General features: G+C 41.3%; 2 protein-coding genes across 5 annotated transcripts; one reads left to right on the forward strand and one right to left on the reverse strand.

Annotated features, from left to right (window-relative positions):
* Positions 1 to 580: 580 nt before the first annotated feature.
* On the reverse strand, positions 581 to 13,630 carry LOC142652490 (E3 ubiquitin/ISG15 ligase TRIM25-like). 4 transcript variants are annotated; one of them, XM_075828142.1, is made up of 3 exons: positions 13,485 to 13,629; positions 8,832 to 8,904; positions 581 to 4,850 (listed from the first exon to the last, which is right to left on the reverse strand). In XM_075828142.1, the coding sequence occupies exon 3, from the start codon at positions 4,806 to 4,808 to the stop codon at positions 3,237 to 3,239; it is 1,572 nt and encodes a 523-aa protein (XP_075684257.1). In that variant the 5' UTR covers positions 4,809 to 4,850; positions 8,832 to 8,904; positions 13,485 to 13,629; the 3' UTR covers positions 581 to 3,236. The 4 variants fall into 4 exon arrangements, with proteins under 4 accessions (XP_075684257.1, XP_075684261.1, XP_075684266.1 ...); XM_075828146.1 differs by lacking the exon at positions 13,485 to 13,629 and adding an exon at positions 13,364 to 13,410; XM_075828151.1 differs by lacking the exon at positions 8,832 to 8,904 and having other exon boundaries at positions 13,485 to 13,630.
* A 115-nt stretch (positions 13,631 to 13,745) lies between these two features.
* LOC142652508 (E3 ubiquitin/ISG15 ligase TRIM25-like) lies at positions 13,746 to 21,932 on the forward strand. The gene is made up of 2 exons (XM_075828161.1): positions 13,746 to 13,908; positions 19,562 to 21,932. Exon 2 carries the CDS (start codon positions 19,628 to 19,630, stop codon positions 21,227 to 21,229), a length of 1,602 nt encoding a protein of 533 aa, XP_075684276.1. The 5' UTR covers positions 13,746 to 13,908; positions 19,562 to 19,627; the 3' UTR covers positions 21,230 to 21,932.
* The last annotated feature ends 3,046 nt before the right edge of the window (positions 21,933 to 24,978 follow it).

A 24,978-nucleotide genomic window follows, 5' to 3' on the forward strand; every position in this document is an offset into this window, starting at 1 on the left:
GCAGTAGGTTACCATGACAATCAGTCCATAAAACCGTATGCGTTCCTATAGAAGATGACACTGTAACAGTTCCTTCAGAAGTCTTCGTCTTGACAAGTAATGAGGCACGAGACACAATCTCCTCCGGTTCCTCCATAGATAATATTCTGGTTTACGCATTTTGGGTGGTGACCCCCTTTACATGCAGTTTCAGTTATGTAGTTGTACTTGTGCTTCCCGTCCACTAGGTGTCACCACTGAGACATTATAACTATTATATATTGGGATGAAAAGGGGGTTTCTTTGGGACCCCCGACTTCTATCTCATCATATGGATATAAACACCCGACCAGAGCAAAACATGAGGTCTCCTCCCAGGAATAGTTCATAACGAGACAACATGGGGGTCCCAGCGGTCATAAATCTACGCCAGATCCTATATATGTAAAGTGGGAAGACCCCCTCTAATGTAAAGCCGTGGTCTGATGACAAGATTGCCCTTGAAATTTAGGTGGAATCATACATTTACTCCCCCGACATGACATACTACCTATATTGGGGGAGGGGGGGCGGAGTCAATGAAAAGAACAACACCAATGTGTAACGCCAAAACAAAAGTTTATTGTAACGATACAACTGTTACATCAAATGTTTAATAAATGGAAGATTTACAAGCAGCCAATCGGATTTCAGCGTCTACTAGACATTGACAGTAGACTGGGACAGCATGTAATTGAGTGCAGTCATGTGACACCGCGCACATCTCTAGAGAGCAGAGAAATGCCTCACAGCTAAGCTGTGCACGTCTTAGCAGCACGCTGCTTGATCGCTGTGGGTGTAGGAAGCAAAACCAAAGCCGCCAGTGACCAGTGACAATAGCCCCATCCCCCGGGATCTTACCGTGTCACTTCCATAGATAAAACAAGTTCTAACAAAACAAAGATGATGGAAAACAAAACCTTCATAAATCTTCTAAAACATTATAGCTTATACTCCAGTCACATCCAAAGCTGCATTCACAATGTTGTTCCCCTGACCCCTTTAGCTCCCACAATGCATTGCACCCTGGAAACGTGGGACACATGTTCCCTCTACAACAGAAGTGCTGCTTCCCTCTCCCACAATGCAGCACAGCATGTTCTTTACACACACTGAACCACCAGGGGGCTCCAGTGAGACATGAAATCCTGCAGCCTGAGCGAATGGGAAACCTGAACTATTAACGCAGCTCTGGATGCGAATTTGCAAACGTATTAAACAATATAGGTTTAGCAGTGGAGCTGTGGTTTCTAAACGAACCCTTCACTAGACGGGCACTAGAGGTCTCAGCCGTTTTAATAGTGCGCTGTACTGTACGATCTGCACCAACACAGCGCCAAGAAATTCAGCGTCACAAACGCTTGTAACATAACACCGACTCTCCAAATACTTCGCTTTACTTATTTTGTAGATATTGCGCTGTTTTGCGTCTTTCTCCAGTCATTTCCAGAGCGGTTTTCAAAATCATGTTGGTCGCCCTTGGAAACAGACAGTGTTTAAGCTCCACCCTGTTGTCATACTGCCCTTACAGCTGAGATCTAACTATATAAGGCTATGTTCACACGCAGTGACCAAAAACGTCTCAAAATACGGAGCTGTTTTCAGGTGAAAACAGCTCCTGATTTTCAGACATTTTGGAACAACTCGCGTTTTTCACGGCGTATTTTACGGACGTTATTGGAGCTGTTTTTCAATGGAGTCAATGAAAAACAGCTCCAAAAACGTCCCAATAAATGTTCTGCACTTTTTTTTCGCGGGCGTCTTTTTACGTGCCGTATTTTGACAGCGACGCGTAAAATATCACCTCGTGGGAACAGAACACCGTAAAACCCATTGAAAGCAATGGGCAGATGTTTGTAGGCGTAATGGAGCCGTGTTTTCAGGCGTAATTCGAGGCGTTAAAAGCCTGAATTACGTCTGAAAACAGTGCGTGTGAACATACCCTAACTGTCATCTGAGTTCCCACAGTGCATTGCTCTATGGTAACCAGAAGAATTTTGAACTTAGCTTTAGATGTGATTGGAGAAGAAAACAAAAAAAGTTCTAGGTCCATTTTAAGAGCAAAAAAATTTGTTTTATTCTAATACTAGGGTCGGAGAAACACAATACGTAAAACGAGAATAAAAAAAAAGGTGAACTCGTTAAAACTTTTTCTTATGACCTGAACTACTACCTCCAACATGCACAAGAGACAGTCAGTGCAAAACTACCCATAAACCGACTTCAACACCTCAGATGTCACCTCCAGCAGCTATAATCCAACCATATGTAACATTGTAAGAAAACGGTAGACGAGAACACGGCCAGCAGTGCCGTTTGTACGCGCCAAATCCACATTATAATGACTTATCGTGGACATTATATGTATTATCAGCGAGGCAACAGAATTTCTTCTTGTTTTATGTTTCTTTTTGGAGCACCATAGACATTTTTGAGTACAAAAATCCCACAAGAAATAGGGAAAAATCCTAATAAAATACAAAAAAAAAAAAAAAAGTTAAACTGTTAAAGGGGTATTCCAGCCAGTCATAGCAAGTAATGCCAGGATATTCTGTCAGTGGCCCGACCCCACGGATCATCCTAGTGTCACTTGCCATGACTACAATACCCCTTTAATATGAAATTTTTGAAGAATTTTTTAATCTTGGCTTTTGAAACAAAATGTCTGCCACCGCTTCACGTCAATTACAATCCAATCTTATCTTATCTTGGCTCAGCGTCTACAGTACAAGCTCTAACATAATACATTTTTGAAACTTTTTGAATTTCCAGGCATTAATATAAGGGTATGTGCACACGACCTCTTTTCAGGTGTAATGGAGGAGTTTTACGCCTCGAATTACGCCTGAAAAGACGGCTCCAATACGTCGGCAAACATCTGCCCATTTCCTGCAATGGGTCTTACGATGTTCTGTGCAGACGAGCTGTCATTTTGCGCGTCGCTGTCAAATGACGGCACGTAAAATGACGGCTCGTCAAAAGAAGTGCAGGTCATTTCTTGGGACGTTTTTGGAGCCGTTTTCTCATAGACTCCAATGGAAACAGCTCCAAAAACAGACGTAAAAAACGCTGCAAAATACGCGAGTTGCTCAAAAAACGTCTGAAAATCAGGGGCTGTTTTCCGTTGAAAACAGCTCCGTATTTTCAGACGTTTTTGACTCTGCGTGTGCACATACCCTAATACAAACATTTTACATCCAGGTCTTGAGCGGCGTCTTTTAAGGGTTGATCTTGATCCAGCCGTCAACCAGGTAAAACGCGGCGTGGAGCGGCTCGGTGAACGTGGTGGTGTAGGTGTAGAGGTGCACCACCGAGGAGCAGATCTTGTAGAAGGAGATCTGTCCAGCCTCGTAATCCAGATACACCACCACTGCCGTCATGGTGGATCCTCCAGAAGAAATCTGCCTACATTTTGAGTTGTGATAGACCATTACGTTTCCATGGCTCCAGGTCAGGCACCAGGACTTCTGGTTGTATCCTATAAATGAGTCTGGGCCGTCCTTCTCCATGGAGGGATACGCCACTCCGATGCTCTTCATGCCGCTCTCGTCGCTTTTCACTTCCCAGTAGTGTCTTCCGGACGAGAAGGCCGACTCACTGAGAACGTGACTGCATTTGATTCGTCCTGGGCTCGGTTGCTTTCCTTTGGTCACGGTATACCTGATGGCTTTGCGGTTGGACGACACTCTGAGGTAGTTGCTCGCCGTGGCGCTATTCAGCAGGACATCGGCCCTGTACTTTAGATGAAGACAATGAGTGGACCACAAGGCCGAAACGAATTTTGCAAAGCTTTCGAAAGTCTTCTTAAACTGCAGGGAGACGAGAAGCAAGTCGACGCTTTGGAACGTCTGTTCGGCTCGCTGTTCCGTTTTCAGCCTCTTAATGCGCGGATTATGACGTGTTTTATCCTGCAGGACGACCAGTGGGTCATTCTGGTCACACAAGTCCTCAACCTGCTTTAGCTCTTGGGACAACATGTCATTCTTCTTCGATAGAGAAGCTATTTCCTCTACTATTTCCCTAAAAGCTGCTTCTTCCTGGCATTCAATATAAGTCCCCATTTTTGTCTCCCCTTCTCGTAGGAAAATAAGGAGGCCCCGGCATAAGGTTTGGACCTTATCTTTCATCTCTTTTGCTTTTACTTTGTTTCTCCTCATCGCCCCCTGCAAGTAATTTCCCCTTTTCTTCAGCCTGTCAATCTCTGTGTGCATGCGTCCCGCAATCTCCTCTAGCTCCTCCTTTCTATTACGGGAGGCGGTCTCCAGCAGCTCCACCAAGTGCCCCCGGTGATCGCCGGTTACGAAGCACGGCATGCAAATGAGAGTCTTATCCGCGGTGCAGTAAAACTTTAGGGTTTCGCCATGGACGCTGCAAATCCTGTTCTGCAGAGGGCACGTAACGTCGACAAGCGAGTGCTCCATGCTTTTGCTGTGGACCTGCAGATGTTTATTACACAATAAACATTCACAATGAAGGCAGATCTTTACCGCAGGGCTCGGGTACTCCAGACAGTAGGTGCACGAGGCTTCACCGAGACAATTGTGATTCTCAACTGACTTCCAGTTCTGTACGATGCTCTGCAGCTTGGTGTTGACGGTCAGCGGGGCCTTCGTTTTTGACGCTTGCTTGCACTCGGGGCAGCAGTATATCCCGCTCCCGCCTTCAGTACTTATGTGAAACTTAATGCAGTCGCTGCAGAAGTTATGTCCGCAGGGTAAAATCACCGGGTCTGTATAAATCGTCGAGCAGACATAGCAGGTCATCTCCATCTTTAAGAACAAGTACGACATTGTTGGTGGCTTCAAGCGGAAAACTGTAATTAATGTCCGAGGCTGGAGGAGAGAAGAACAAAACAAGTGATATTTTACCTGCGTCCCATACAGTACTCCCATTTAGATACTACTCAGTGCCCCCATCTAAAGCTATAAAAACTCCCTTGTTTATAAGACAAAGCAGTGGGGAAGTGCTCCGGCTGGAGCCAGTTGCCTAACGGATGGATGTGAGCTTAGCGAGAAGGAGGGGCTAATGGCGGATCTCCAGGGACATATACAAAAGAATTCTTTAACCCCTGTTTTGGCCTTGTGGACACAGATGATTTTTTCAAATCTGACATGTGTCACTTTATGTGGTAATAACTTCAGAATGCTTTTACCTATCCAAGCGATTCTGAGATTGTTTTCTCGTGACATATTGTACTTTATGTTAGTGAAAAAATTTGGTCGATAAATTCAATATTTATTTGTGAAAAACGTCACATTTTAGCAAAAATTAGCATTTTTCTAAATTTAAATGTATTTGCTTGTGAAACAGATAGTAATACCACCCAAAATAGTTACTAGTTTACATCCCCCATATGCGACTTTATATTTGCATCGTTTTTTGAACATCATTTTATTTTTCTAGGACCTTACAAGGCTTAGAACTTTAGCAGCAATTTCTCATATTTTCAATAAAATTTCAAAAGGCTATTTTTTCAGGGACCAGTTCAGTTCTGAAGTGGCTTTGAGGGCCTTATATATTAGAAAGTCCCCATAAATCACCCCATTTTGAAAACTGCACCCCTCAAGGTATTCAAAACCACATTCAGAAAATATTTTAACCCTTTAGGCATTTCACAGGACTTAAGGCAAAGTAGAGGTGAAATTTACAAATTTAATTTTTTTTGCCGAAATTCATTTGTAATAAAAAAAAAATCTGTAACACAGAAGGTTTAACCAGAGAAACGCAACTCAATATTTATTGCCCAGATTCTGCAGTTTTTAGAAATATCCAACATGTGGCCCTAGTGTCCTAATGGACTGAAACATCGGCCTCAGAAGAAAAGGAGCACCTAGTGGATTTTGGGGCCTCCTTTTTTTAGAATATATTTTAGCCACCATGTCAGGTTTGAAGAGGTCTTGTGGTACCTAAACAGTCGAAACCCCCCCAAAGTGACCCCATTTTGGAAACTACACCCCTCAAGGCATTTTTCTAGGGGTATAGTTAGCATTTTGACCCCACAGTTTTTTTTGCAGAATTTAGTGGAATTAGTCTGTGAAGATGAAAATCACCTATTTTTCTGTGGAAACATAGATTTTTTTCATTTTTACAAGGAATAAAGGAGAAAAAGCACCCCAAAATTTGTAAAGCAATTTCTCCCGATTACGGCAATACCCCATATGTGGTCGTAAACTGATGTTTGGACCCACAGCAGGGCTCAGGAGGGAACGAGGGCCTTTTGGATTTTGGAGCGCAGATTTTGCTGGATTGGTTTTCAGTGCCATGTCGGGTTTGCAACGCCCCGGAGGGACCAAAACAGTGGAAACCCCCAAAAGTCACCATATTTTGGAATCTACACCCCTCAAGGAATTTTTCTAGGGGTATAGTGAGCATTTTGGCCCCTCAGGATCTTTTTTAGAGCTAAGGTGACCAAAAAACAGCAATTTTGGCGCTTTAAATTCTTTATTTATTACAGCGTTCACCGTGCGCAATAAATTACATTTTAATTTATTCTGCCGGTCGGTACGATTACGCCGATACCATATGTGTATAGTTTTTTTTAAGTTTTGCAGCGTTTGCACAATAAAATTACATTTCTATAAAATAATTTATTTTCTGAGACACGCTATTCTGAGCCGTAACTTTTTTATTTTTTCGTCAAAAAAGCTGTGTAAGGGCTTGTTTTTTGCGGGACGGGTTGTAGTTTTTATTGGTACCATTTTGGGGTAAATGCGACTTTTTGATCACTTTTTATTCTATATCTTGGGAGGGGTGGTGACCAAAAAATAGCGATGCTGACAGTTTTCCGTTTATTTTGTTTGCGGCATTCACCGTGCGGAAAAATTAACATTATAGTTTCATAGATTGGGTCGTTACGAACGCGGCGATACCAAATATGTGTACTTTTTTTTAACGTTTTAGTTTTTTTCCCTATAATAAATGACTTATTATAGGAAAACAAAACCTTTTATTTTTACACTTTTATAAAACATTTTTATTAACTTTTTTTTACTTTTTACACTTTATATTTTTGTTTATTAACTTTTTTTTACTTTTTACACTTAATTTTTTTGACCTGCAGCTCTGATCGCTGCTAGAATACATTACACTACCTAGGTAGTGTAATGTATTCCAACTGTCAGTGTGACGTCACAGTCACTCTGACAGTTGGTCTACGAGGATCAGCAGAGGCTGATCCTCATAGGCTGACATACATGGCAGACTTGGGGGCCGTTGTCTGGCCCCCGGGTGCCATCACAAGCATCAGAAGCCCCCACGATTGCATGGGGGCTGCTGATGCGCTACAAACCCGCTACATGCGGAGATCGCAATCGAGCCCCGCATGTAACGGGTTAATTGCCGAAATCAGCGGCGATGAGCCGCTGATCGGCAACACTGGAAAGTGTCAGCTGTCGGGGACAGCTGATTTCCAAGTTCCCGATGCACACTGTCGCCGACAGTGTGCATCGGGAACGACACAGTGACTTCCTGTCACTCTGACAGGAAGCCTATCAGGACCAGTCGAAGGTTGGTCCTGATGGGCTTCCGTCCATGGCAGACCCGGAAGCCATTGTTTGGCTTCCGTTTGCCATACTAACTATCGGCAGATCCCGCGATTTCGGACGGGGGTCTGCCGATATGTTAGAAACCCCTAAAATTCGGCGATTGCACCCGATCGCCGAATTTAAGGGGTTAATACGCCGAAATCAGCGGCAAAGGACCGCTGGTCGGCAAGAGGGGAGTGTCAGCTGTCGGCGACAGCTGACCTCCCGGTTCCCGGTGCACACTGTCGCCGACAGTGTGCACCGGGATTAACTCAGTAACTGTACGTCCTCGTGCGGGAAGTAACCTCCCGCGAGGACGGACAGTTACGTCCTGGTGCGGATAGGGGTTAAAGGGTAACTAAACTTTTTTAAAAACTTTTGACAAGGCAGAAGTTTTGATAGGTGGGGTTACGAGCACTGAGACCCCTACCGTTTGCTAAAACGAAGCGGCAGAAGCACTCGATTGAGCGCTGTGCCGCTTCGTTTATGATCGGCTTTCCTCGGAAAGCCGAGTGAGCAGTTTATAGAACCCATACTTTCTATAGAGCCATACACCGCTCCGAGGAAAACCGATCAGAAACAAAGTGGCACAGCACTCACCCGAGCGCTTCATTTTTCTCAGTACTCGGAATGTGTTTTAAAAGTTTAGTTACCCGTTAAATATTTTGTTAATATATGTTACGTTTTGACTGCAAAATGACACAGGAAGAGATCAAAGAAAAGGACGAAATCAAAGGGGGCAAAAATGTATCGACTGCTGCAAAATGCTGACAAAAACCCCTATTCTAATATACTGTTTAGTACCGGGGTCCCCCGCTGCATCATCAAAGGGAGGTGACAGGACATCTGCAGTCACATGACAGCGACAGACAAGTCCTCCGTAGTGACCTCACCACCACGGCTAGATATTGGCTGCCATGGTCATGTGTCCATAGATGTACTGTGATGACATCAAGACGTGGCGGAGGACGCCAGGACTGAATGTAACAGGTAAGTATAGTACAGTTTGGGGTGTATGAGCAGTTGTAGGGGGTCAGAAATTGTCTTCAAGGCGTGACACAGCACCGGCTGGTGAGAACACAACCTTAGGCTACATGGAGCTCAGTTGTGACGTCACATGACTGACAGCCGGTTGGAGCTAAACCACAGCAGCTCTGGATGTGACTGGAGTTAAAAGACTTGAAATACCTCAAAAGCGGTACAAATACAGTAACGGAAAGTATTACTCGGCTTTATAAGTGCAGGAGATGGAATGACAGAGACGACTTTTACACCAAAGAGCAGTCTAACCTGTCCGCTGTGGAACGATGATTTGAGCACGATGGCCGCCGTCTCCTGCACGCGGCACTGATAAAAGCGCAATCTAGACAATGTAAAGAGAAATAAAAAAAAGAAGTCGCCAGAAGCACGAGATAGATCAATAGATAGTTAGATATGAGATAGATGATAGATAAATATGAGATAGATAGATAGGAGATAAATATGAGATAGATAGACAGATGAGATAGATAGATAGATAGATAGATAGATAGATAGATAGATAGACAGACAGACAGACAGACAGACAGACAGACAGACAGACAGACAGACAGACAGACAGACAGACAGACAGATAGACAGATAGATAGATAGATAGATAGATAGATAGATAGATAGATAGATAGATAGATAGATAGATAGATAGATAGATAGATAGATAGATAGATAGATAGATAGATAGATATAGATAGATAGACAGACAGACAGACAGACAGACAGACAGACAGACAGACAGACAGACAGACAGACAGACAGACAGACAGACAGACAGACAGATAGATAGATAGACAGATAGATAGATAGATAGATAGATAGATAGATAGATAGATAGATAGATAGATAGATAAATATGAAAGATACGAGATAGATAAATATGAGAGATAGATACGAGATAGATAGGTAGATTAGATAGATGATAGATAGTAAATAGATAGATAGATAGATAGATATGAGATAGATAGATATGAGATAGATAGATAGATATGAGATAGATAGATGATAGATATTAGATAGATAGATGATAAATATGAGATAGATAAATATGAGATAGATAGATATGAGATAGATAGATAGATATGAGATAGATAGATTATAGATAAATAGATAGATAGATTATAGATAAATAGATAGACAGACAGACAGATAAATATGAGAGATATTAGATAGATTAGATGATAGATAGATAAATATGAGATAGATAGACAGATAGATAGATAGATGAGATAGATAGATAAATATGAGATAGATAGATAGATAGATAGATAGATAGATAGATAGATAGATAGATAGATACAGTGAAGGAAATAAGTATTTGATCCCTTGCTGATTTTGTAAGTTTGCCCACTGTCAAAGACATGAACAGTCTAGAATTTTTAGGCTAGGTTAATTTTACCAGTGAGAGATCGATTATATAAAAAAAAACAGAAAATCACAGTCAAAATTATATATATTTATTTGCATTGTGCACAGAGAAATAAGTATTTGATCCCCTACCAACCATTAAGAGTTCAGCCTCCTCCAGACCAGTTACACGCTCCAAATCAACTTGGTGCCTGCATTAAAGACAGCGGTCTTACATGGTCACCTGTATAAAAGACTCCTGTCCACAGACTCAATTAATATCAGTCTGACTCTAACCTCTACAACATGGGCAAGACCAAAGAGCTTTCTAAGGATGTCAGGGACAAGATCATAGACCTGCACACGGCTGGAATGGGCTACAAAACCATAAGTAAGACGCTGGGTGAGAAGGAGACAACTGTTGGTGCAATAGTAAGAAAATGGAAGACATACAAAATGACTGTCAATCGACATCGATCTGGGGCTCCATGCAAAATCTCACCTCGTGGGGTATCCTTGATCCTGAGGAAGGTGAGAGCTCAGCCGGAAACTACACGGGGGGAACTTGTTAATGATCTCAAGGCAGGTGGGACCACAGTCACCAAGAAAACCATTGGTAACACATTACGCCGTAATGGATTAAAATCCTGCAGTGCCCGCAAGGTCCCCCTGCTCAAGAAGGCACATGTACAGGCCCGTCTGAAGTTTGCAAATGAACATCTGGATGATTCTGAGAGTGATTGGGAGAAGGTGCTGTGGTCAGATGAGACTAAAATTGAGCTCTTTGGCATTAACTCAACTCGCCATTTTTGGAGGAAGAGAAATGCTGCCTATGACCCAAAGAACACCGTCCCCACTGTCAAGCATCGAGGTGGAAACATTATGTTTTGGGGGTGTTTCTCTGCTAAGGGCACAGGACTACTTCACCGCATCAATGGGAGAATGGTTGGAGCCATGTACCGTCAAATCCTGAGTGACAACCTCCTTCCCTCCACCAGGACATTAAAAATGGCTCGTGGCTGGGTCTTCCAGCACGACAATGACCCGAAACATACAGCCAAGGCAACAAAGGAGTGGCTCAAAAAAGAAGCACATTAAGGTCATGGAGTGGCCTAGCCAGTCTCCAGACCTTAATCCCATAGAAAACTTATGGAGGGAGCTGAAGATCCGAGTTGCCAAGTGACAGTCTCGAAATCTTAATGATTTACAGATGATCTGCAAAGAGGAGTGGGCCAAAATTCCATCTAACATGTGTGCAAACCTCATCATCAACTACAAAAACGTTTGACTGCTGTGCTTGCCAACAAGGGTTTTGCCACCAAGTATTAAGTCTTGTTTGCCAAAGGGCTCAAATACTTATTTCTCTGTGCACAATGCAAATAAATATATATAAGTTTGACAATGTGATTTTCTTTTTTTTTTTTATTTATATAATCTATCTCTCACTGGTAAAATTAACCTAGCCTAAAAATTCTAGACTGTTCATGTCTTTGATAGTGGGCAAACTTACAGCAAGGGATCAAATACTTATTTCCTTCACTGTATGAGATAGATAGATAGATAGATAGATAGATAGATAGATAGATAGATAGATAGATAGATAGATAGATAGATAGATAGATAGATAGATAGGCATGAGATGATAGATAGATAGATAGATAGATAGATGATAGATAAATAGGCATGAGATGATAGATAGATAGATGATAGATAAATAGATAGACATGAGATAGATAGATAGATAGATAGATAGATAGATAGATAGATAGATAGATAGATAGATAGATAGATAGATAGATAGATAGACAGATAGATAGACAGATAGATAGATAGATACATAGATAGATATGAGATAGATGATATATAGATAGATATGAGATAGATAGATATGAGATAGATAGATTATAGATAGATGAGATAGATGGCTGATAGATAAATATGAGATAGATAGATAAATATGAGAGATAGATGATAGATAAATATGAGATAGATAGATGGATAAATATGAGATAGATAGATAAATATGAGATAGATGATAGATAAATAAATAGATAGATATGAGAGATAGATAGATAAATATGAGATAGATGATATATAAATTATAGATAAATAGATAGATAGCTAAATATGGGATAGATAAATATGAGATAGATAGATGAGATAGATGATAGATAGATAGATAATAGATATGAGATAGATAGATGATAGATAGATTATAGATAATAGATATGAGATAGATACATAGATAGATATGAGATAGATCGATAGATAATAGATATGAGATAGATACATAGATGAGATATATAGATAGATAGATATGAGATAGATAGATATGAGATAGACAGATAGATATGAGATAGATCGATAGATTATAGATAGATAGATATGAGATAGATGGCTGATAGATAAATGAGATAGATAGATCTAGATATGAGATAGATAAATATGAGATAGATAGATAGATAAATATGAGATAGATAGATCTAGATATGAGATAGATAAATATGAGATAGATAGATAGATAAATATGAGATAGATAGATATGAGATAGACAGATAGATAGATAGACATGAGATAGATAGATAGATAGATAGATAGATAGATAGATAGATAGATAGATAGATAGATAGATAGATAGATAGATAGATAGATAGATAGACAGATAGACAGATAGATATGAGATAGATTATAGATAGATGAGATAGATGGCTGATAGATAAATATGAGATAGATAGATAGATGATAGATAAATATGAGAGATAGATGATAGATAAATATGAGATAGATGGATAAATATGAGATAGATAGATAAATATGAGATAGATGATAGATAAATAAATAGATATGAGAGATAGATAGATAAATATGAGATAGATGATATATAAATTATAGATAAATAGATAGATAGCTAAATATGGGATAGATAAATATGAGATAGATAAATATGAGATAGATAAATATGAGATAGATAGATATGAGATAGATAGATATGAGATAGATAGATATGAGATAGATATGAGATAGATAGATATGAGATAGATAGATATGAGATAGATAGATAGATATGAGATAGATAGATATGAGATAGATAGATAGATAGATAGATAGATAGATAGATAGATAGATAGATAGATAGATAGATAGATAGATAGATAGATAGATAGATAGATAGATATGAGATAGATAGATAGATAGATAGATAGATATGAGATAGATAGATATGAGATAGATAGATAGATATGAGATAGATAGATATGAGATAGATAGATAAATATTAGATAGATAGATATGAGATAGATAGGAGATAAATATGAGATAGATAAATATGAGATAGATGATAAATTATAGATAAATAGATAGATAAATAAATATGATAGATTAGATGATAAATATGAGATAGATGATAGATAACAGATAATTGCTGACTACACTCAGTCACACACATTATTATCTGTGTTGTTATTTGGGGGCCGGGTGATTATCGCTCCCGTGTTTAGCATTATCTGCCTCCTGCCCCCGGTATGTCCGGCCGGCTGGGAGCTTTTCCCTCTCCCTACTACTTACTACAATGACGTCCCGGACAACACTGCGCCGAGCCAGCCTTAGAAGGGCTCTACAGAAACTCCGGCAACCAATTAGTTAGCAACGGTGAACTAATCAACCAATCAGATCGTTTCTCTGTTTTTTTACTAGCCAATTCTTTAGCGCTCAATTTTGCCTGATTTTGCTGATTGGTCAATCAGAGTTCTATGTTTATCTATTCCAATTGTTCCTCAGTTGATTGGCTCTTGATGTAATCCCGCGTTTTGTTTTCGACCTATCAAAGTGAACGTTATTCCTGTGACGCTGGAATTTCTACTAATCCAGAGGCTGTTTATCCGTTGACGTGACGACAAACAGTTTATCAGTAGGTTGGGGGTGCGGTGACGTTGATTTGGCGCCATAAACGTCGAGTAAACGTTATAATCACCTCATACCTGTTCTACAGGTAGGTCGGAGCCTGTACACTCATGTCCTGTGTTATAGCTGCACTGCCGTGTGGAATTATGTCTCACAAAGTCATTATAATCTCTGTCACTGGGTTCGCAGGATTTGTTCATATCAATATATCCTGACAGGACTGGGGCCGGACATGAGGATTACCTCACCTTCAGATATTTTTTTATCGACAGGACAATAGACATAAATGAAGGAAAATTTCCACACAGAAAATCTCATCCTGTCCAATATCCATCAGGCACATTGAGTGCCACATAGACATTGCTCAAATGAGAGCGATGTACGATAATAGTTACCACCGGCAACGGAATAATCAAATAAACGGTCATTATTCACACTGAGTCCGATCCTTCTGTCGGGGGAATACGGAGTATGAGAAGTATACCTCCGACCGAAGGCTCTGACGTATGTCTCTGTAGGTATGCAGTACCATACATCGGCCATATTGTTCCGGATATAAAAACCACATACCGTGCAATATCATTTTTTTTTTTACTGTATACCTCTATTGAAAAAATTGCTGTGGTTTTGTGATACAGTTATTGGCCGCACGGTTTTTACAGTTTTATACTCTTAGGCTATGTTCACACAGAGTTTTTTGACGCGGAAACCGCGCCGCAAAACTCATCAAAAACGGCCCTAAAATGCCTCCCATTGATTTCAATGGGAGGCGGGGGCGGTTTGCTCCCGCGATGGGTAAAACCGCCTCGCGGGAGAAAGAAGGGACATGCCCTATCTTCGGGCGTTTACGCCTCTGACCTCCCATTGACTTCAATGGGAGGCAGAGAAAGTGTATCTCGTGGCGTTTTATGCCCGCGGCGCTCAATGGCCGCGGGCAAAAAAACGCTGCGAAAATCGGCGTGAGGGGGGGGAGGAAAATCTGCCTCAAACTTCCAAACGGAATTTTGAGGCAGAAATTCCGCCTGCAAAAAAACTCAGTGGGAACGTAGCCTTAGGGTATGTTCACACGGAGAGTCAAAAACGTCTCAAAATACGGAGCTGTTTTCAAGAGAAAACAGCTCCAGATTTTCAGATGTGTTTTGTGCCACTCGTGATTTTCACGGCGTTTTTTTTACGGCCGTTTTTGGAGCTTTTTTCAATAGAGTCTATGGAAAACGTCTACGGCCCGAAAAACGGCTGAAAATAGGCTGTGTGAACATACCCTCAAAACTGCGTCAATTCACAGTAAAAAGCGTGCAGTTTAGCTACTCGTTTTTTGACGGTGCGCCACTTTTCCTGATAGCGTGAATACGCCCTAATGTTTTGTTTTTTTTTCTTTTGCCAACTAGTAGCCCAGAGAAAATACAATAATCTTATCGTGGTAGATTTACCACGTGAAATGTGCCAAAAATCTGTCATACGTGATGCATACCAAATTTATTATACGTTTTAGGCATTTTTTGCACCTTTTTCAACAGTTTTGATTAGTGTCTAGATAAAAGGGCGTGGCTAAGAGGGGTCATGAAATGCACCAGATTTGTTAATGGCGTGCCCATAGTTTTTGGCGCAAAATTTAGATTTAAAGTACGCCAGCCATGGGGTGGCATAAGGGAGAGAAATGTGTCTAACATGCCAAGTTGGATGCGCCAAATTTATCATAGAGCATGTGTTACTAACTTTGGCACAATTTCTGCCTGTCTAGTTTTATACGGCTTATCTTTAAGACAGTAAGGCCTGATTTACACGAGCGTGTGCGTTTTGCGCGCGTAAAAAACGCAGCGTTTTGCGTGCGCAAAAGGCACTTGACAGCTCCATGTGTCATCCGTGTATGATGCGCGGCTGCGTGATTTTCGCGCAGCCACCATCATAGAGATGAGGCTAGCCGACGTCAGTCACTGTCCATGGTGCTGAAAGAGTTAACTGATCGGCAGTAACTCTTTCAGCACCCTCGACAGTGCATTCCGATCACCATATCGAGTAACCTGTTTAAAAAAAAAGAGGTTCGTACTTACCGAGAACTTCCCGGCCGTTGCCTTGGTGACGCGTCCTTGGTGACGCGCCTCTCTTGACATCTGGCCCCACCTCCCCTGATGACGCGGCAGTCCATGTGACCGCTGCAGCCTGTGCTTGGCTTGTGATTGGCTGCAGCTGTCACTTGGACTGAATTGTCATCCCGGGAGGTCAGACTGGAGGAAGAAGCCGGGAGTTATCGGTAAGTCAGAACTTTTTTTTTTTTTAAACGTTCACGTATATTGGAATCGGAAGTCACTGTCCAGGGTGCTGAACCAGTTTAACTCTTTCAGCACCCTGCACAGTGACTGTCTCCTGCCGGGTTCGGTCAAAACAAGTTCGGCCGAACCCGGTAAACTTCGGTTCGGTCATCTGTAAGACACTCCGTTCGGATGTTTGTAAACAGAAAAGCACGTGGTGCTTTTCTGTTTACATTCAGTTTGACAGCTCTTGCGCGAATCACGCAGTTCACACGGAAGTGCTTCCGTGCGACCTTCGTGGTTTTCACGCACCCATTGACTTCAATGGGTGCGTGATGCGCGAAAAACGCAGATTTATAGAACATGTCGTGAGTTTTTTTCAGCGCACTCACGCTGAGCAAAACTCACGGACTGTCTGCATGCCCCCATAGAGTAATATAGGTGCGTACGACACGCGTGAAAAGCACGCGCGTCGCACGCGCGTATATTACGCTCGTGTAAATTAGGCCTAATAGTAATCAATCTCCCTCATAGGGTTGATGGGTATTAAAGCGACCCTCCTGTCACAGGACAAAATTATAAATATGATGGGGTATATGGAGTAATAATATCTGATGCCCTCCCGTTGTCCCTCCTCTGTCGTGGATCCGCCGTTTTAGGGTCCCCTCTGTGTTGTCTCAAAATAGCCGCAGCGCTTCTCAGACTTTTGAGACAAAGTCACTCCCTCTGTTCACGGATAGGCTGGAGCTGCCCACGTGAGCAGCTCTGGCCAATCCGAGAACTGTGGGAGTGTCTCAGACTCTTAGTCTAAGAGGCACTGCAGCCAATTTGGGACAGCACAGAGGGGACCCTAAAACGGCGGATCCACGACAGAGGGGGGACAACGGGAGGGCATCAGAAATTATTACTCCATATACACCATTGTATTAAAAATCACGTGAGCAAGTTTTCCGTTGATCAGTTTCAGTGTGAATTAGTATGGGCAAATCGAGAAACAAATGGACCGCGACGAATCAGTAGTTTTGCGAACCTGCAAAACTACTACAACGATAATATTTATTATTATTGCTGCATAAACTATATGATCAGCCGATGAATAAGCGCTTGCTCGTTCATCGGCCGATCGCTGGCATATTTACACAGGACAAATATGGGGAACGAGTGTTCACATAATTGCTCGTTTGGCCGATCATTGGCCCGTGTAAAAGGGCCTTAACCCATTAGTGACCGCCCATTAGTGTTTTTACGGCGGCCACTAACAGGCTTTATTCCGATGCAGTAGCCTTTTTACGGTGCAGTTAAATCTCCCTGCTTTCAGCTACAGGAGGTAGCCGAGGGCTGGGAGCAGAACTGCTCGAACAGCCAAAATTGATATCAGTATCGATCCTGCTCGTTTAACCCCTCAGATGCGGTGCTCAATAGAGAGCACCACATCTGAGTGGTTTTGGAGGGAGGGGGCTCCCTCTCAACCCACCAGTAACCTGCTATACGATCACAGGCAGCCGGGGGCCTAATAAATGCCCCTAGTTAATGCCTGCTAGGCCATGCCAGTACAGGCAGTAATACACTGCAATACAGAAGTCTTGCAGTGTATTATAAGGCTGGGTTCACACGGCCTATTTTCAGGCGTAATGTAGGCGTTTTACGCCTCGAATTACGCCTGAAAACACGGCTCCAATACGTTGGCAAACATCTGCCCATTAATTTCAATGGGTTTTCCGATGTACTGTGCCGACGACCTGTCATTATACGCGTCGCTGTCAAAAGACGCCACGTAAAATAACAGCCTCGTCAAAGAAGTGCAGGACACTTCTTGGGATGTAATTGGAGCCGTTTTTCATTGACTCCAATGAAGAACAGCTCCAAATTACGTCCGTAAAAGATGCCTCGCAAAACGCCAGTGCATGCAATTACGTCTGAAATTACGGAGCTGTTTTCTCCTGAAAACAGCTCCGTAATTGCAGTTATCATGTGCACATACCCTTAAAGTGATCATGTGATCGCATATTGAAGTCCCCTAGTGGGACTAAAAAAAAGTATAATAAAAGTTTATAATAAATAAATATCCAAAGTAAGTATCTCTTCACAACCCCCACTTGGTCAAAAGTTAAGAAACGCCCTGTTGGGCATTAAGAAACTAATTAGCATAAATCTAAACTAGCTCATAAATTGCTCAAAAATGATCGTTTTTCAATATAAAAACCACTTTTGTCATCTACATTACAGCGCCAATCAGATTATGTAGGAGATAGGGTATTTATAATCTGGGGACAGAGCCTCTTTTAAAAATGTGATAAAAAGTGATCACAAAGTCGAATGTGCTCTAAAATGGTACATATAAAAACTACAAGCGTCCCGCAAAAAAAAAAAAAAAGCACTCATACAGCTGCATCGGCAGAAAAATAAAAAAGTTATGGCTCTTCAAATATGGAGACACAAAAGCAAATAATTTTGAAAAAAAGTGTTTTTATTGTGTAAAAGTAGTAAAACATAAGAAAACTATATAAATTTGGTATCATTGCAATAGTAATAACCAGCTGAATAAAGTTATTGTGTTATTAATACCACACGGTAAATGGCGTAAATTTAGGATGCAAAAAAGAGTGGAGAAATTGCTGGTTTTTTTCTATCTCCCCCCACAAAAAGTTAATAAAAGTTAATCAATAAATTATATGTCCTGCAAAATGGTGCAATTAAAAAATACAACAAATACAACGTCATACACTTCTCTCCATTCATTTACACAGCTGTTCTTACTATGTGCAGTCACATACACACATATTAACGTTACTCAAGTGTCCTGACAGTGAATAGACATCACTACCAGCCAGGACGTGATGTCTATTCACAATCCTGACACTTCGGTAACGTTTGTGTGAAATTGACAGCACAGCAAGCGTAATCTCACGAGATTACGCTGTGAACTGTCATTTAAAACGAGATTACGCTTGCTGTGCTGTAAATTTTACACAAACGTTAGCGAAGTGTCAGGATTCTGAATACACATCCGGTCCTGGCTGGAGGTAATGTATATTCATTGTCCGGACACTGCAGTAACATTATAGTGTGTTTATGTGACTGCAAATAGCGATATAGCTATATCGCTATCTGCAGTGTAAATGAATGGAGAGAAGTGTATGATGCTGATTGGTCACTGATTGGTCAGCGTCATACACTCCTCTGTACAACGGCCACTTGGTCAAAAAGTAAAACACGCCCAGTTGTCCATTAAGAAAGTAATTCGCATAAAGCTAAAATAGGTCAGAACTCCGTCAAAAATGATTGTTTTTCTAAATAAAAAACACTGCTGTAATCTACATTACAGCGCCGATCACATTATGTACAATATAGGGCACTTATAATGTGGTGACAGCCGCTTTAAGGCCTAAAATAGGCTGGTCACTTAGGGATTAAAGGAATTTTACTATAAGGTTCTCTGTAAAAACTTCTCTTATATTGACCTCGTTTCTCATTGTTTGCTTGCATCTATAGAACTGACACTGGACTTCTTTATTAGAGACCATTGAAAGGGAGAATTTGGTTTCGCAGTGTGTAGTGATGGCTGCCATGACACTAAAATATGAGCTTACATGCTCTATATGTTTGGATATTTACACCTGCCCTGTAATGTTAAACTGCGGACATAACTTCTGCAAGGATTGCATTCAAAGGTTGATCGAGCAGCAGCCAGAGCATGGAAATGAATCTTGTCCCGGATGCAGGACAACTTTTTCACCTGAAGATTTACATCGGGTCAACTTTAACCTGGGGAATATAGCAGAGTATTATAAATCTTTCCAGGACTGTCATGGCACCAAGGAGGTTCCTTGTACCTATTGTATTCAGTTTCCTGGCACAGCTGTGAGGACATGTCTGCAATGTGAAGCTTCTTTTTGTAAGAAACATTTGGATGGCCACAAAAAAAGCAAAGAACATGTTTTAGTTGAACCCACAACATCACTACAGCACAGAAAATGCAGCGTCCACAACGAAGTCTTCAAGTATTTCTGCAAAACGGACAAAGCATGCATTTGTGCATCTTGCTGCCTGGTTGGAGAACACCAAGACCACCTTCTTGAGACTTTGGAGAAAGCCTCTCTGAGTAAAAAAGAGCAATTTAAAAAGGTTCTCAAGAACATAGAATTAGAGCGGCAGGTTTTAAAGCGAAGAGCAGATGTTTTGCACAGCATTCTTGATCAAAAGAAGGAAAAAGTAGCAATAGGTAAAAAAGACTTAGAAACCATATTCAGTAAATTCCGTGAGCGTGTTGTAGACGCTAACTTTAATGTGATGAATGAGATCGGACGACAATTGGGACAGGTCTCAAAGCAGATATATGGCGAAATTTCGTCTGTGGAAAACAGTGCAGGCACTCTGTCCCAGGCCCTAGTACATGTTCAGGTTGCTTGTAGTAATGCGGATCCACTCTTTGCTTTACAAGACAAAGTATGCAGTGCCATTTACAATAAGAGTTTTGCAGCACAACCCAGTGGAGGTCATGGACCGGCTTCACCAGCCCGGGATATAGACATGTTACTGATTTCCTTATTCTCCCAAAAAAGCCTAGAAGCTGTTTCGGACCACCTACCTTTCTTCCTAGCCAAGAAGTTGGTCTGTTTTAAGTGGAACGTCAATATCTTGCTAAATAAAGCTACGGCCAGTAATTGTCTTATACTCTCTGCTGACCTCAAAACTGTAAGATACTGTAAGAAAAACATTTGCAGAGACCCCAGTCCAGACAAGTTTAAAACCAGTCAGGTCCTAAGTATTGAATCTTTTTCCACAGGAAAATACTTTTGGGAAGTGAAAACCAGCAAGACTGGAATAAAAGCCATTGGTGTGGCCTATCCCACCATTGAGAGAAACGGTTTAAAGGCTTATTTAGGATACAATGAAAAGTCCTGGTGTTTGATCTGGGGTCCTGGCCACATTGAAGTTTGTCACAACTCGGATTGTAAACAGATTGTATCTAATGATTCCCCCATGTATGGTGTTGGAGTATACGTAGATTACGAGGCTGGACTGCTGTCCTTCTACAGACTTTGTGCACGAGTTAAACACCTGCACACCATCACAGCCAAGTTCACCGAGCCTCTTCATGCTGCCTTTTATGTAGTTGACAGCTGGATCAAGATCAACCCCCAAAAAAGGGGTATCTAAGTTATTGCAGCAGACTCTCAACTTTTCATACTCTAGAGGAGGGTCTTGTTGCATACAAAACCTTGCCAATAGTTCAAAGGAGTAGATCATTTATTTATGCGTATTCACAATAGTGGCAGCCATATTATTAATACAATCTATAATGTGGAATGTCAATTTCAGGAATAAGGGGTTCATTAGTTTTAATATTACTTTAGTTTTGTTTTAATATGACTAAAACTAATGGTGTCTTTCATGAGGAATTGAATGTCATATGTTAGTTACTGATATAATAATAGGGCGTAGACGACTGGTCTCCCTATCAGTTACGGAAAATATTTTTATTTTATCTACTAATTGGTTTTCAAGGTTACACTCCTTGTTATAGCAGAAAGTGTTTTAGCAGCAGGATGGGTTTGTTATAGCTCTGCTATTTTGTTATATTCAGCATGCGTTTCCCTGTTTTAGATCTTTCTTAGTAGGTAAAAATGGAGTTCCATTTTGGGGCTAGTCTTGAAGTATATAATAGGGATTTGCTTTAATTACAGTTCGATCATTTAATCTTACGGGAAATGCTCCAATACTATGCAGCGCTTCCAGGGAGAATTCTGTTTACTGGTGATTTTCCAGAGAATTTGTTTTTGTCTATCTTTATATTTGACCAGGTGGTTATGGATAAAGTCAAATAAAATCTGCAAAAATCTATTAAACTGTTTGCAACCTATACCTAGTCTGCTTTAATAGTTCTTGTTTATGCTATTTTTAGTCTGTGAAAAGTTAAGTCATGAATTATCATTGCCAAATAATTCCTAAGTTCAACCATACCCATTGCTTTGACGCATAAAATTAACATGCATCTATGCAATCTCCATAGACAAATATTAGCAGAAGAATGAGCTCAATGACTTTCAATGTGGTTACTTCATAGGGCTTTATAACTCCAATAAGTCAATTCATCAGATTTCTGCCTTGCCAGAGCTGCCATTGTCTTCTAGATGTGCTGTTGAAAAAAAGTAGGAAGAATTGACGTTTCCAAAGTCCTGACCTCACTCATATTGAAGAACTTTGGAATAAGAGCATTGACTGCCCCCGACCTCACTATTCCTCTTAGCCTATTCCAGAATCTAGTGAAAACTGTTCCCTGAAGACACAGATTGGAGGGCCCTATTCCATATTTTTAACAAGCCTATAAGTGTTAACGCTGAGAATCATGAGGCAGGAAATGTTATCCATGATATGAAATATACAAATCTAAACCTAATACTCACCTGAAGAACGATCAGCACCATGTCATACTCCAGCCTTTATTATACAACAGACAGAATATAGGGTCAATTTATAAATTGAACTAGGGATGTGCGACGCATTGAAATTTTGATACCATTTCGATGCTGTGCGCTGGGAAACGGTTCGGTACCGTCAATGTACGTATTTCGGTACTAAGCTGTGTGTCCGCACAGCTTACTATTAAAAGACATGAGAACATGGCGCACGCACTGTACAGCACCCGCAATGTTCTCTTTATTGTGCTGTAGGAGGGAGGAACGCTCCTCCCTCCTTTCCCACTGCCACCAATGATGAGCTGAGTCCTCCCTCCTGTTTCCGCTGCCACCAATGTGTGTAGGGGCAGGGAGGGAGGAGCATGACGCGAGCGGCACAGGCAGTGGGTTCCTGTTTACCTGCCTGTGTCGCTAGCGCCTTAAGTTTGGAATCAGGAACGCACTGCAGTATAGTCACTAAGGAAAGGCACTAGTATTTGTTTTAGGCAGCATTGAGGAACATTGGGGTTAATGTGACCCACATTAACCCTTACGTTGCCATTACTATTAAAGGGGTTTCCCCACAAATCACAGGATAGGGGATAAATGTGATTGCTGGGTGTCGGCCACTGGGACCCCAGCGATGAGAGTGGAGAACGAAAGTCCCCCGAAGTGCTCCATGAGAATGGAGCATTGGTGAGCATATTCAGCCAGAGCTCCATTGACGGAGACAACGGTCCCGGAAGACCCATCGGAATGAATCACAAATGCTCCATTCTCAGGAGCACTTCGGGGGATTTTCGGTCTCTGTTCTCCACATTTCTGGGGGTCCCAGTGGCCGACACCCAGCAATCATACGTATCTCCTATCAGATTCAATCCAATAAAAATGTTATGTTCAGAAAATGGAAGGTTCTTATATTTTTTCTGTTTTTTTTCTTAATGCTGGCAAAGTATCGTTTTGGTATCGAGAATCGCACTACTGCACGAAGTATCGGTATCAAATTCCAAATTCTGGTATCGTGACAACCCTAATGGGAACTAATGACAGACCTCCGAGAGTAAATATAATACAAACGAATGACATCCCTCTAGGAACTGGCTCTGGTGTCCTGATTATAATCACAATATAATTAGATAGATTTAGATGTATAACTGTTATCATATCCACACGTGCAGTTTTGAAGTGTTTTCGTTTTTAATCAATGCTACTTTTTAATTTGTTTTTGTATTTTGGTATTGAGAAAAATGGTGATGTTCTGTGTCTTAATGAGGGTGCTTTCACATGTGCCTTTTTGATTCAGTTTTTTTAATTCCGTTTTTTAAATCAAAACTAGAAGTGGATAGTAAAGTGATGGGAATTATATAGCAAAGATTGTACTTCTCTTTTTTTGTAGATCCACTCCTAATTTTGGCTTAAAAAAAATTACATCAAAACGGCACGTGTCCCTGCACCAGCACAGAACATCACCTTGTCGCAAGAACATTATAAAAACAATAGTTATAAAGCATCAATTAAAAACACACCAAAACTGAACGTGTAAAAGTAACCTCAGAGATAAGTTAACAATAAATAGGTAGATCGGGCAGTGTAATTGAATATCTACCCATATCCCCATAATAATTATTATATTAGGGCCCCATGCACGCGACTAAAAAATCTCCGTAATTGCGGACAGTAATATGGTCCGCAATTACGGACCCATTCGGTTCTATTGGGCGTGGTGGACACCTTTCCGTATCACTACGGATAGCTGTCTGTGCCGTAGAACCGTGGCGGTAATTATGGAGCATGTCCTACTTTTCGTATTTTACGGGCCTTGCTCCCTTACTTTGGGAGCACGGCCCGAAAATGCGGCCGGCATGCCCGCAATCGCGGGCCGTGATTACGGGCATGCCCGTGTGCATGAGGCCTAAGGAAGGAGAAAATCTAAGGAAAATCCATGAAACAATTATGATACATTTCTCTGTTTCTCGAACCAACCAGATGTGTTGTTCCAAGTCTGTAATTTGCTTTCAGCTCTGTTCTTGACTTTCGCTGTACACATTTGGAGCATAATTGTGCATATTTATCAATGGTGTCATAACAACATGTAAGGCTTCGTTCACATCTGCATCAGGGCTCCTTTCCGTCTGAGTTTTCCGGAACGGAGCCCTGACTGACACAAACTTAAACCGTAGGTTTCCGTTTCCATCACCATTGATTTCAATGGTGACAGATCCGGTGCCAATGGTATCAGTTTGTCTCCGTTGCGCAAGGGTTCCGTCGTTTTGACCTGATGAATACTGTAGTCGACTGACGCAGATGTGAACGAAGCCTTACAAAGGAAAAACGAGACGGTGAAATGTGGAAATTCATCAATATGGTGCAATTCTACATAACGTGATAAAATATTTTTTCTGTGTCTGTGTTTTTTTTTAAACTTTATTATTACTGCCTTAGTATTGGCCGCTGTCTGATTGACAGTGTCCATTACTAAGGGGGGCTTAGTGTTAGCCGGTGGAAAGGCTA

The sequence above is a fragment of the Rhinoderma darwinii genome, chromosome 1 (assembly GCF_050947455.1).
Source record: "Rhinoderma darwinii isolate aRhiDar2 chromosome 1, aRhiDar2.hap1, whole genome shotgun sequence".
Lineage (NCBI taxonomy): Eukaryota > Metazoa > Chordata > Amphibia > Anura > Rhinodermatidae > Rhinoderma > Rhinoderma darwinii.